At 47.0% G+C, this 14,517-nt stretch overlaps 1 protein-coding gene across 1 annotated transcript in view; it reads right to left on the reverse strand.

The window, feature by feature from the left end:
• Positions 1-1,135: 1,135 nt before the first annotated feature.
• The window catches only part of ABCB1 (ATP binding cassette subfamily B member 1), a 69,503-nt gene continuing 56,121 nt past the window's right edge, over positions 1,136-14,517 (reverse strand). The window contains exons 23-28 of the mRNA XM_040964862.1: positions 14,056-14,196; positions 12,221-12,377; positions 11,612-11,809; positions 4,647-4,853; positions 2,736-2,882; positions 1,136-1,726 (exon numbers count right to left, since the gene is read on the reverse strand). Of these exons, the coding sequence (XP_040820796.1) occupies positions 1,520-1,726; positions 2,736-2,882; positions 4,647-4,853; positions 11,612-11,809; positions 12,221-12,377; positions 14,056-14,196 (1,057 nt within the window). The 3' untranslated portion in view covers positions 1,136-1,519. The remainder of the gene's footprint in view (positions 1,727-2,735; positions 2,883-4,646; positions 4,854-11,611; positions 11,810-12,220; positions 12,378-14,055; positions 14,197-14,517) is intronic.

The following is a 14,517-nucleotide window of genomic DNA, read 5'->3' on the forward strand; positions in this document are numbered from 1 at the left end:
TTATCATGTCAAGTGATGATCAAAGAAGTTTGTATCGATGACCAAGTAAATTAATAAGAAGTGCTCAAGGTTTTCCTTCACTGTCAAGTCACTATCAAAACAGGGTACTAGGTTTTCATCTTCACTAACACTTTTTTGTTCCTTTTTATTTATTTGAGGGAGAGTGCATGCTCTTATTCACTGGATCACTCCTCAGACACCTGCAAAAGCAGGGCTGGACCTAAGCCAGGAGCTAGAAGCTCAATCCAGGGCCCCATGCGAGTGGCCGGCACCCAGGTACTGCCACCATGCTGCTTCCCAGGGCTGGCATTGGGAGCAGAGCCAGCAGCTGAATCCATGTGCTTCAATATAAGACACGGGCCTCTTGGGAAATGCCCACCTCAGCGTTCATGTCTGCCTACATTTTCTCAGGCAATCCTCAGGGAACTATCTGGTCATGCTGTCACTGATTTTCTTCTTGGAGCTGAAGCTTCTTTCTTACAATTCCCACTTGCTTTGATAGAGGCACCAATAGTTTGTAATAAGTTTGACACATAAGACCTCCAGCTTGTGACTTTTGATCTTGTTTATACAAGAGCACATGTCTTATGATATTTTCTTTCATTTCATCAGGTTTAACAGGATGCATTCAAAGTTGTGGAACTTCTCCAAGTTTGAAAGTCATGAGGATCAACTCTGGGGAAGATGATTTACTGGGGAAAGCAGTTTATGATTAAGACAGAATAGTCAGTAGATTTGTATAAATGAGGGGTGGGGGGTGTGGAGTGAATCCTTGAAGAGCCCTCTGTAAGTGCAAAATATTGAATGCACACCCAAGCCAGTGCCACTGATAGGCACACCCAGGCAGGTGCAGGTCTCTGTCAAGATCCAGGAAGTCCTCACTCCACTTCCCAAACACGTGGTGTGCTGAGCCGTGATAGGCTCTGCAGCCAGTGTCATGCGCAAGTGCAGGAATCAGTGGGATGAAACCAGGTGGTTCTGTGAGACCCAGCTCCAAGAGACACACAGAACAGGAATGAATGAAGCTGGTCAAGCTTTCCCAGGAAATGAAGGGGTGTTTTAGAATCACCTACAGGATTCCAAAGGGGAGAAGATGCTGTATATTGACAGGCAATCTGGACACAATGACACAAGCAACAGAAAGATATAGTTTTATTAAAGGCACTTTATGCAAACAATTCGATATGTTTTGCTACTTCCATCATCTTTGACAGTTGATTACAGTTCAAATGAGAAAATATAAACAAAACTACATACTTTATTGAAAAAAAAAAAACCCTACTCTGAATTCTTTTATAATCTTTACAGTGCAATTAGGGTCGGTAATTCCCTAGTGCACAATAATTCTCCATCTGTCCCCGGGACCTCGAAGTCTCTGAGGACTCCGGCATGCTCATCTTTGCTCATGGTAGGAAACACTAGATAGGTAACTCTATGTAATTTGGTAGGTACTGGCTTTTGAACTCTCATTAAATGCCCCATTTAAACACAAATATGAGCGAATGCCCAGGGCCACAGTTCATGAGCGCTTTGCTCCAGCCTGGACGCTGACCATGGTGTAATAGATGCCCCTCTGCGCCAGCAGCTGGTGGTGCGTGCCGCACTCCTTGACTCGGCCATTCTGGAAGACCACGATCATGTCGGCACTCTGGATGGTGGACAGGCGGTGAGCAATCACGATGCAGGTGCGGCCTTCCCGCGCCTTGTCCAGGGCCTCTTGGACCACCTGTCTCAAGGATCACAGAAACGAGTCCTGAGAACTAGGGTCCTGCTCTCTTGCTCCTCTGGAACAAGCCCTACAATTTCTGCAGCATCTCACAGGTTCGTTCACAGTGAGGTCAGTGGGATGTGACACCGACAGTAGACAGCTAAGGGTCTGTCACAGTGGAAGGCCACTACGGGATAGCTGGTCAATACGATGTAGTGGGCAAAGCTGCCTTCTGTGATGCCAGCATCCCACATGGGTACTGGTTTGGGTCCACTTCCTAGTCAGCTCCTTGCCAATGGCTGGTTCAAGCTCAACATGGCCCAGATGTTTGGGCCTCCGCCACCAACAAGGGACAGCTGGGTGTAGCTCTTGGCTTCTGGCTTTGGTTTGGCCCAGCCCTGGCTGTTGTAACATCTGGGGAATGAACCAGGAGATGAAAGATCTCCCTCTGCAACTCTCACTTGCAAATAAATAAAACTCTTTTAAAAAGTGACTGTACTTCAGCTTGGACTGGTTCTAAATTCATAGTTATCTATATGTAAAGTTACAGCATTCAATGCAATCCACATCACACATTTACCTGTGTGCCCTTGTACAAAACATCTGGGAGAGCAGCTCTTCAGCCCAGTTTTACAGCATACCCAGGCATCCCAGCCCAGCTGCTCTGAAGTTGGTATTTTAAACACAGGCAACGTCTAGTGAGGTTGTCCTTCAGAGAGCTGGGCCCTTCACCCGTTCTCCAACTGCAGCGGAGTGCTCATGTATGCCACAAGGCGGCAGCTGTATGTGACCCTCTCCGGTTCCTCCATCTTTCACCCGGCTGCTAGGGAGTGCTGCCAATAGAGGGCCGACACCCTGCCAAGGGGGAGGGCAGCTTCTCTGGTTAGCACCACAGGGCACAGTGCTGCCCTCAGTAACAGCCAAGGCAGTGGCCATGGCAATCGGCATCCCTGGATGAATGACCAAAAGGTGCCAATCTTTGAAAGGTGACTGACCCACGGCTGAGGGAACCCACTTAATCTCTGACCTTCTCACTTTCCGTATCCAACGCGGATGTGGCTTCATCCAGAAGCAGGATGTGAGGCTGTCGCACGAGGGCGCGCGCGATGGCGATGCGCTGCTTCTGGCCGCCGGAGAGCTGCGTCCCTTTGTCTCCCACGCGGGTGTTGTATTTCTGTGGGCAGGGTTGGAGGTTGTGAGTGTGGAGCCGGCCACCAAGTCCTCACAGTTTGCTTACAGAAGACTCCATAGCCACTTACACACACACACACACACACACACACACACACACACACACACACACAAAGAGAGAGATATTCAACAGATATTCAGGCTCAGAAACTTGAGAAATGGAGTCCTAGGAGCCTTAACTGCAAACTAGCTTTAACAGGCAAGTTGCACATCTGCATTCTAAACAGGTGTTTGGGCTTTAAAATGATATGGGTTAGTATAGCCAGTGTAGCACTTTATGAGCGAGAATACTGCTGAAAGGCCAGTGGTTTCCATCCTTTGGTTTTATTACATTTGGGACAAATATTGGTAGGAGAAAAGCCATTAGATTTGGACAGGCGCGACAGAAGTTATGCCCAGCAGGTGGCGCAAGCATGCTGCATTAATTGTACCCAGAACACTCGTGCCAGGCTGCTGCCTGGGGCCTCTGATAGTACTAACTGCTTAATGCTCAGACTAGGAATTCCACTTCAAAAATGCTGATTCCCATTAAATTATCTTTTTAGAATTCTTCCAAAGTTCAAGCGATAACTGTCACTAACCACTCAATATGATGACAGTGACAGGAGTTCAAGGGTGGAAAAGGCAGGGTAGAAAAGGGACATGGTGGCAGGTGTAACTGAGAATTAGGGCTGGTTAGGACTGCCAAGCTCCTGCCAGGTTGGAATTGTGACCGTGGTCCACACTGGCACGCTGGTCTGATCTGTGGTTATCTGGTGGGCCTGGTTCTACGATGCCCAGACTGAGGTCTTTCCCATGCATAGGTCAGAAAGATTCCAGATGATTCCATCCAGAGCGATGGCTGCCTTAGCAGGCAGGGACATTGGAGTGTGTGGATGTGGGAGAGGTGGCCAGGTTTCCCTGAGGGACATGGACCCTGGGGTGGGTGGCTGGCAGAGGCAGTTGGCTGCAGGTGGGGTCAGTCCTAGGGGAGGTGGAGCCTCTACCCTGTAACAGGTTCAGCATGTGGGGGAAGTGAAGCCTGTCTCCTGTCTGCTTCCAAGAGCCCAGAAGGCAGGGGCCCATGCTGGTAAATGCAAAGGGACAGCATGCACTCGGCAAGTGTGCAGTGGTCCTCCCACTGCAGCCCGTGGCAGCCTCACCAGTGCCATCAGCAGGAAGGCTCTTCCCTGAGGCAGGGCTTGGAGACACCTGACACCTGCACTGGGGAGAAGCGCCCAGGTGATGGTGCTCCAGGACTACAACCTGAGGCCCCACCGTGTTCCCTTCAAGAATGGTGGCTGGGGACTTCCTGTTCTCGGCCCTGCGAAGGGTCAGCTTTCCACATGAGAGAAGGCAGTGATGTCTCCCTGCTGGGGCATGCAGGAGAGCCCACAGACAAGGGAGCATGGAGTTTGGCTCTGCAGAGCAAGGTTTACAGAAGTGTGTCATGCCACAGCCTGGGCATGAAGTAGCGTGTCCACAGGAGACACTGAACTGCTGCCCCTTCTGGCTTTATGCCGGGATCTGGATGTCCCTCTTGGCTTGATGGACAGGGTCTCAAGCCTAGATGCCTTGGGCCTGGGAAGTACTTCTTTTCTGAATGTGAATGGGTCTTATGCTTCTAGCACAAGGAAAGTCACATGACCAGACATCACATGGCCTGCACACGGACAGGGGTGTGCTTTGGGAGCTCTTTCCTCTTCCCCTTAAAAATCAAACCACAGGCCAGGGACTGCACCACACGCTGGCTAGGAGAGAAACTTACGTCAGGCAGGGAGTCAATGAAGGCATGGATGTTGGCTTCCTTGGCCGCCTTCACAATCTCCTCCTGGGACACCACCCGGCTGTTGTCCCCGTAGGCAATGTTCTCACCGATGCTGCAGTCAAACAGGATGGGCTCCTGGGACACGATGCCCAGGTGTGCTCGCAGCCACTGGACATTTAGCTCTTTTATTTGTTTGCCATCCAACAGCTGCAAGCAAGAGTTCACAGGTCAGCCTCAGGACCAGCACACATTCTGCTGCACACTGAAACTGCCCAGTCACTGTGAACTGCAGGGACAGGCTGACAGTCCAGCTGAATCCAGCAAGGTCATGACGGACACTTGGAGGTCCTGCCATGCTTTCTGCTGGAGCACTGGCATAGGGTCAATTGGCAGGCCGATTTATGTCCCTTTACCCCCAAGGTATCTGTACCCTCGTCCCTGGAGACTTCAAATACATTACCAAGTGAGATAAACTTCATGTTCTCATTAGATAACTTGGTTTATTATTATTTCTAAAATTTATGTTTTCTTTGAAAGGCAGAGAAACAGACACACAGACCGATCTCTCATTGATTGGTTTACTCGAGTTACCTACAGGAGCTGGGCTTGGGTCAGGCTGAACCTGGGAGGCTAAAATTCCATTTACGTCTGTCGTGTGGCCCAACCAACCACTTGGGCCACTGCAGCTGCTCCTCAGGGTGCACACTACCTCAAGGCTGGAGTCAGAGGCAGGCTGGCACTTAAACTGGACTCCATTGTGGAATTGTTATCCAACGTGCAGTTCTACCACTATGCCAAACACCTGTCTCCCTGCCCCAGGGGACTTAAAAAAAAAGATGATCCTGGTGTGGTCTACGAGAACTTTCACCCGTGGGGAAGCATCAGACCAGTGATGGGTGGGGGAATGGGGCCATGAGCTAGGAATAGCTAGAAGACAGATGGTGGCCTGGAGCCTCCCGAGGGAACACTGTTCTGCTGACCAGGATTACAACCTGCTGGTGCTTATGTTGGTCCCTGGTTGCCAAAACACTAAGGTAAGGCATGGACAATGTTTTCAGTCATTAATTTTGAGGTAACTGGCTATAGCAACCTCAGGAAGTGCAGAGCCTCATACTTCTGGGATGAACCCTGCATTCTTTCTACATCTCCATTTCTCACAGAAAAAGCAGTGAGAAAATGACAAATAGGATCATGTCATGTGTCTGTAGGTGAGATCTCTGAGCTTGAGGAATCAGATGCAGGGACTCCATGGAAGAGCAGTGAAGGTGGGGCAAGTGGCTGGCATTGTTCATCTGGGGAACGTCTCTGGCTTAGTGCCCTTGCAGATACAGTGGGAATGATATCAGTTCCTAAACTCACAGGAAACTAAGACTCCACTAAGCACAGACATCAGAGTAAGGGCTGCCACTATTTCTGTGTACTGTGTCCTGGAACCACGGGGATGGACAGATGGACACACTCATCAAGGGATGAATGGCCACTGACACCGAGCCAGGAGAAGAGCACGGGAGGGGCTTCCCTTGCTCCAGTGGTGTGGCTCCTCAGACAATCCTTGTTAGCAGGTGGGGGAAGAAGGGCTTGTCCTCCCTCTCCGCCCAGCACATCTACATGGCAAAAGAATTTTTTGGCATCTAAGTGCAAAAGCCATGCACCCCTCAGAAGCAAAGACCAGTGACGCAGCTGTGAACTTTTCTAATGGTGGCAATGAATGTGTGCTGAATCCTGTGGGCCTGGTGAAGGGCCTCTGGGAGTCCACCGAGCTAGGGGTGGGTGAGACCCCAGGTGTGGGGATGGCAAGCATAACCATAACCTTATTAGTACAGGTCCTGTTGCCATGGAGAATCTTCACGCCTCTGTGCTCCAGGCTTTCTCCCAGTGTTATAAATGGCAAGGTGGAGAGAGGAGGTGAACACTTGACAAGGACATGGCTCAAGCCAGACCTTGTTAGATGGAACATTCTACTGAAGAAACAGCAAACTGAGGGAAGAATGGGGCCAAGGTGCTTCCTGTTATTTAGCTTTAGTTTTTCAAATTTGCAGGTTCATACCCTTGGGAGGAAACCAGACAGTGCCTAACACCAACCCAGGTAAATCTGTATGACCCCAGCAAGCTTTAATGAGTATCTTCACAACCCTGAATGTGGCTACCTGAGGCCACCTCCTCCCCACACAATGTATGAGAAATGCAAATTGTTTAAAACGTGTGCTAGATGAAGACTCCTCTCAGAGACCCAGGGTGCATGGCAGAGGTCTGAAAGCAGGCCAAGGAACTTAGTGGGTCCTGGGAAAATACTCCAAAGACCCTGTCTCCATAACAACTCAGCCAGGAAGGCAGAGGGAAGGGGCAGCATCAGGCCAAGTAAAATGACTGCCTGTAGCAGGTGCACACTGCCAAGCTACCATTTGCTTTTATTAGCACAAAGAAGCTAATGTTACACATGTAACTCTGCATGCATATGCACACTAAAAGCAAAGAACAAAAAACATGCAGCACTGACGACACCAAGGTTTTCCATGAGCCTGCCTCATTCTGCTCCCTTGCTCATACTCAGCACCCTGGGGAGGCAGCAGGCTCTCCATGGCTGCTTCTCAGATAAGAAAATGAGCCCAGTTAAATGTCTTGGTCAAGGCTACACAGCTGGAAACTGGGGCAACCAGGTCTGGATCTACACACTACAGACTTGGCTTTTTGTGTCTCCTTCCCCAACTCAAGGGAGCGTTCCTCACCTTGGTCCAGGTACCTGCTGGGTTACAGTCAGGTGCTGTCAAGAGGCTCCCCCTTTCTAAAAGAGGATGGGGCTCTGATGGTAGCTGGTGGGGCAGGCTGGGAGCAGAGAAGCCAGGGGAACTCAAGCCAGAGGCTACTCAACAGTGAGGCTCACCAGCAGGAAGCTTCGGAAGCTGCACTGCTATCCTGGATGATACCCTCTGGCTTCATGGGGCGCTCCCTTGAGAGCACTCACAGCAAACAGCCTTGGAAGGAATGGGATCAGAGTACCTCCAGGTTCTAGGACTACATGATGGCATTTTGTTATCCAAAGTCAAGATTCACTTTTGCAGCTGGTTTTACATTCAACACATGACAACAGAATCTCATCCTCCCTTCACATCTATCAGGTTAATGGTTGCCATGCTGGGGCTGAAATCTGAATTGCCTGAAGGAAATTATTATACTGACAGGCCAGTGCTCACCTGCTGCCGGATGGCTGTCTTTAACTAGCTCTCTAGATATTCCACTACACAGTCAAGTTTGAGACCTGTCACTGCGGGACAGTGCTTCACACACGATGAATCAAGCCCCCCTGGGGGTCCTAGGAACTTCCTGACTTCAAGGTGGGCACTGGGAACAAATCTTCCTAGGTTATTATTGGGTTTCTAATTGATAATCATAAATAAATAAGAGTTGCACATTTGCTGGAGTTTATAGTGGACAGGTTTCACTGCATTATCAGTGCTGTCCCAGGACAATCACTGTCCTGTGCACCCAGCATTCACTTCTATATTCTGTGCCAGTCCTTGCATCTACAAAGGGACTCAAAGGCTACTAGCAAGCTGGCTCTGTCACTGAGGAGTCCTGTGTAAAATCTGGGAGGCAGAGCCAACTTTCCCTTAGCACTCAGCAGGTGGGATGTCTGCCACAGCCAGACTCTTGTGTCTAAGTTGGGAACAGCTGTGACACTGACATTCTTCAGCTTCCTGGTCACCATATCACAGCTGCGGTGCTATGTCGTAGAAGTCCAAGGCCTCTTGCAGGTCTTCCAAAGACCGTGCAAGCACCTTCACTATTTAACCTACTAGAAATATTTAAGAGTTTCCTAAACTAAACTGTAAACTCTCTATGTGTTTCAATTTAGGTGCTTGTACAATCATCATTAATTACCTTCTTCTTGTGTAATTATACTATTTACTGTTTTTAATGCAATATTTTGGCATTATCAAGTGAGTTTTCCATCAGAAGGTGAGAAGAGTGCATTTAGGGTCTGTGAGATTTTTCAGTTTTTCCTACATGAGTTGTAATTGGAAACTTCTGGGGAACCACCAACCTAAATTTCACATTTCAGCCAAGCTAGCCTCATTGCAGTACTGGCAACAAATCACACACCAAGCACAACTCATAGTGCTCCAGAGTCCATTGCCACTCCATCACTTATTTATATGCAAATCCTACCTGTGCTAGGCCTACCACCTCTTACTCATCAAAGTCAATCACAACAGTGCACAGCTGAGGTCTCTTGGGGAAGATTCACGGCCCTTGTTACGGCACGAAGTTCAGTATGGTGGAGAACCACGTCTGCTGAAGACGAGCATCGGTGCCTGTCCTCTCCACTTTGTTAGCAAGGATTTCCAGCATTCAAACTTCAACAAAAGTAGCACAAAGTCTGAGTTCACAGAAAATATAAGACAAGAATCTAAGGAACAAAGCTTACCCATCTACCAAAGAGGAAAACCGGAAAGAGGAATAACGACCCTTGGGTACAGGTGGTATGTGAGTCATGGGAAGCAAAAGGAACTCGCGACTACAGGTGGAAAATTCTCTTTCTTTCATTAAGATTTTGATTTACATTTCCTTTTTGGCTAGTGATAGTGAGCACCCATTAGCTGTTTGTATGTCTTCAGACATGTCTTGCTCACCTTCTGAACAATGTCTTGTGTTTGTTGCTCTTTTTAAAACTGCAGTATTGACCTGTACACTACTGAGTTGTCTGATTTCCTTACATGGTCAGCCTATTCATGCCTGATTAAGATGCAAAGATTGCAAAATATTTTCCCTCACTTTGTAGATCTTCTCTTCAGTTTGCTGATTATTTTGCTGTGCACAAATGCTTTAGTTTGATGCAATCCCATTGTCTATTTTTGCTTTTGTTTCCTGTGTTTTTGGGGTCTGATAAAAAAAAAACTACCAATGCAAATGTCCTGAAGCATCTCTGTTTCTTCTGCTGCTTTCAGAGTCTTTTCTTTAAAAAAAAAATCTATTTAATATTTATTAATTGAAAGAGTTACAGAGAGAGGGGAACAAAGTGGGGGGAAGGGAGGCAGGAAGGAAGGAAGAGAGAGAGAAACCTATCCTCTGGTTCACTTTTCAAATGCAAGGGCCAGCACTAGGCCCAGCCATGAACTCCACCCAGATTTCTCACAGGACTGGCAGGCACCCAAGCAGCTGGGGTACTTTCCACTGTTCTCCAAGTAGTAGCAAGCTGGGTTGGAACCCAAACAGCCAGGACTTGAGCCAGTGCTCCTATGGGATATTGGTCTTATATTTAGGTCTTGGATCTGTCTTGAGTTTTTTTTTTTTTTTTTTTTTTTTTGCATGACGAGAGATAGGGATCTAGTTTAATTCTTCCACGCGCAGGTACACAGCTTCCCAGCGTCAAGCACAGAAGACCCTGTGCTGTCCCTGATATACTCGGTTATGGATACGCTGATTTAGTTCCAGGCTCCTAGGCCTGTGTCATTGGTATATTTGTCTCTTTTATGCAGATTCTAGGCTTTCTGATTATGTTTTGTGGTGTATTTTGAAGGCAGACAATGCAATGGCTCTAGTTTTATTCATTTTGCTAAAGATTTCTTCAGCTATTAAGGTTTTTGAGTGATCCTATACAGATTTGGGGATTTGTTTTGTAAACAATGTCACTGGTATTTTGATAGAGTTCAGTCTGCATACCACTTTGGATAGTACAGATTATTGCAATCCATGGACATGGATGGCTTCCCATTTCTTTGTGCTTTCTTCAATGTCCCTCATCATTCTTTTCTAGTTTTCATCACAGATTCCATGGCTTAATTTATCCCTAGGGTTTTTAAAATTTATAGCTGTTGCAAATTATATTACTTCCTTTATTTCTCTTTCAGATAACATATTATTGGCATACAAAAATACTAATGGGGCCAATGCTGTGTGATGGTCTAAGCTTCCATCTGCTATGTCAGCATCTCGTATAGGCGACAGTTCAAACCCTGACTGTAACACTTCCAATTCAGCTCCCTGCTAATATGTCTGAAATAGCAGCAAAAGATAGTTTGAGATTTTGAACTTCTGCAACCATGTGGCACAACCAAATGAAGTGCCAGGCTCCCAGCCATTTGGGGAATGGGCTAGCAGAAGGAAAACAGCTCTATTTTCCCCCTCTTTAGCTCTGCCTTTCAAATAAATAAACAAACTTAAAAGAAACATTACTGATTTTGCATGGTGATTCTGTATCCTGAAAGTTTGCAAAATTCATTTATTAGTCTTATTGATTTCTTGGTGAAGCCTTTGGGGTTCTTCATCTAAAAGATCATGTGACCTCTAAACTGTGATAAATGGATTTCCTCTTTCTGAGTGCTCTCACCAGGACTTTCCTCTTCTTGGGAACATGCACCTCTTATTTTTCTGGCTCTCTTCACCGAAGCTGAAGCCTAACTACAGCAAGGGAGATGGGTGGTGAGGAGGCTGCTCACGAATAATAGAGGGGCCGTGCTGGGAAAGAGGCTGCAAATGCCAGCTGGGGTAAATGATGTGGGGTGTACTGTGGAGACTACTCGTAGGCTTTCAGAATTTATCTAAGTGGGGATTTTGTCTCAAAGTTTGAAAATCCACATCTGGGGCCAGCGTTGTGGCATGGTGGGTTAAGTTGCATTCTAAACGGGTGGTGTTTTGAGTCCTGGCTGCTCCACTTCTCATCCAGCTTCCTGCTGGAGGACTGGGAAAGCAGAAGAGGATGGCCCAAAGCATTTGGGAGACCTTGAGGAAGCCTGTGGCTCTTGGCTTCAAACTAGCCCAGCCCCAGCTTTTGAAGACATTTGGTGGTGGTGGTGGGAGGGAAGATCTTTCTCTCTCTGTAACTCTTTCAGATAAATAAAATTAAAAATTGTTACAAGAAAAAAACAAACACAAAAATAAAGTTCAGGCTTAGTTCAGCATTAATACATTTAAGCATTAAGATCACAGAAAATCTGGCACAAATTAAATGGGCAAAGTGTGCTCACCACAGTCCCGGCCATGGGGTCGTAGAAGCGCTCAATGAGCTGCACCACAGTGCTCTTCCCACAGCCACTGGGGCCCACCAGGGCCAGCGTCTGGCCCTTCTTCACATCCAGGTTCAGCCCCTGTAGCACTGGAATGTCAGGTCGGGTGGGGTAGTTGAACTTTACTTCCCTGAATGTCATATTTCCTTCCAGCGTGTTCTGAAGTGAAAACAGTATCATTAAGTGTGAGGTCTGCAATGCTGAAAACAGGTATAACCTCTACCACCAGGTGTCTGAAACCAGGGAGCTGACATCCCAAGCATGTCGCACTTTAAAGTGCTGGGGTTTAATACAGATCTCAGAGAGGTACTGCTTTTGCAGCTTGAATCAGTAATATAATCCAAAGGCACAAGGTGTTGCCAACAAAGTAACCTATAAACAACAAAGCCTGATTAGTTGAACTTTCCTGTGAGATAGGGAGGATCCCTAGGTCCACAGGTATTAGTAACACTTATAAGAATGAACTCATGATATAGAAAATCTAATTTGATCACCAACATGTCCAAAAAGCACATGCTTTGTCAGACTTCCCCTTTCAGGAGCAGATGACTTGGCTGACAGAAGACTCACCGGCTTTAGGCCCTCTGTGCTGTAGCTGTCAATCAAAGGGATTTTCTCCAGGATCCCAATGATGTGGGATGCCGATATCTTGGCTTTGGCATAGTCAGGAGCAAACGAGCTGACCTGCCCGACGGCCATGGCACCGAAGACGACTGCGGAAAAGACCCTGGGGAAGGCCAAGACAGAGACTCAGAAAAGCAACGTCGATGCTTCCACAGCTAGCAAGCGCTGCCTCAAACAACACAGATGTAAAGAAGAAAAAAAAAAAAAACTACATAAAACTCCTTTTAAGTGCAGGCCTGTGTGACAGATTGGTCACAAAACGACCTATTTTTTCCCACCTCTCTCTGCATCCTTACCTTACTGGAAAGTGACCTTCGTTGCACTTCCGTTCAAGACTGAAGTTTGTTTTCCTACCCTTTGAATCTGAGTTGTCCTGGCAACTCTCTTTGGCCAACAGGATGTGGTGGAAGTTATTGTTGCCAGTTGGAAGCCTGAGACTCCGAAGATCTTGTCCCCCACCCTTTCTTTCTGAACTCTGCCACTACTTCTAGGCCAGGTTAGCCCACTAGTGGATGAGACATACATGAAAAGTTGCGTGGCTTCCAGGCCATTGCCCTGCAACCCCTGCAAACACAGGGATGAACCCCTTGAGGCACAAAATGCCTAACCCAGTACAGCATTCCCACATGGTTGACACTGGTGGGAAAAACAGGTGTTCACCTTGCATGCCACTAAGGTGGGGCAGCTGCCTGTTATACAAGATCACTTTGGCAACTGACAGGGTACACTCAAGGATGCCACAACCTCCTCAGATTCTGAGACAACCTGAACTGTGCTACCCCGCCATGTACACACTCGGACACTATGCTGTGCTGGATGGATATGTGCCTGCACGTTCAGAGTATGACCTGAACACACCGCAGCCGAGAGCTGGACCCCACAGGGTTCAAGTCGGCTCTGAATGCTTGTGCCTGGACACCTCCCTCACGTTGGCTTCCACCTAGTTTTAGGAAGTAGCATGTTTGATAAGCCTATTGTTAACAAGTTCTTTTACAAACTTAAGGAAAATCCACTTCCTTTTACATAAGACAGCCCTCAAACTCTGGGAATATTGTTAAAAAATGTTCTTTGTGTCTTTGATAATTTTTTTCTCTGCCTGCCTTTTATCAGTGTACTTTCCTTTTTTTTTTTTTTAACTAGTGGGGTTAGAACACTCAATACTTGAGAACTCCCCTAGATCTCTGGGAGTCTGTCACCTCCTTCCCTCTGTTGTCCCTGTCTATGTTAAAGCAGCACACAGTGCCATTGCTATTGACTAGCCTTGAGTAACACACCCAGGTAATACTGCACATTTTATAGCTAAGCCTGAAGGATCTTTCCCAGGCACACTGCGTACACTCCCTTTTACTGCCTTAGCAGATGGACTATGCAAACCTAAATGCATGAGTGTCCACGACTTCCATCCATTCAAGTCATTTTTCCAGGTCCCACTTTTCAGCTATGCTGTCCAGGAGAAGTCAATTTACCCTGGAGGCCCCCACGGCTTGTACATGTTTGTACAGCACTACTGTCTTTAAAATGTGCTGTCAGAGAGCCCCTTCCAGGGTGCCCTATTACATTCTTTGTTTTGAGTAAACAAGGCCTTCTGGAAACCTCTGAACTGAATCACTGCCTAGCCTTCCCTACAGAACAAATCTGGAAAGGTCAGACTGTGAACCAGTCCTGGGGAAAGTGTTCCTGACTTTCCACACGAGACAGGTTTTTCTATCAAGACATAAAACATGCTCATCCCATTTACCTTTTAGAGTTTAACTTAAGAAAAAAATTAGCCCATTACTTACAGAAGGACATTTTCGAAGGTCATCATCTCACGTGCTACCAAGAAGGCACCAAATCGAAAACAGGCAGCATAGGAAAAAAACATCATGGCCTGGGTGAAGGAAAAGGTGATTCCAAAGATGTGTGCTTTTTTCAAGGAGTTTCTGCAAAGAAGGCATTGGGAAAACTCAGACTTTCATTCTCCACTCCCCAAAATGCGCTTTTTCATAGAACATGAGGCATATAGGTGTAGCAGCCAAATAGCAGGTTTGGTTTCCAAAGAGCCAGGTTTGACCTCACCCTGACAATTAACCAGTTGTGTGAATTTAGGAATTGCTTTATCTCTGAACCACAGCATCTTTATTGTTACTGGATGATTAGCTACAGTTTAAAGATTAAGGTAAAGAAAAAAAATTAGCTTATGAGTCCAAGCAGCCTGTTAGGATAAATAACCGAAAGTGCTCTGTTTTCTTCCCAGTGGGACA

The sequence above is a fragment of the Ochotona curzoniae genome, unplaced genomic scaffold (assembly GCF_017591425.1).
Source record: "Ochotona curzoniae isolate NIBS_2020 unplaced genomic scaffold, NIBS_Ocur_1.0 scaffold_3835, whole genome shotgun sequence".
Taxonomy (NCBI): domain Eukaryota; kingdom Metazoa; phylum Chordata; class Mammalia; order Lagomorpha; family Ochotonidae; genus Ochotona; species Ochotona curzoniae.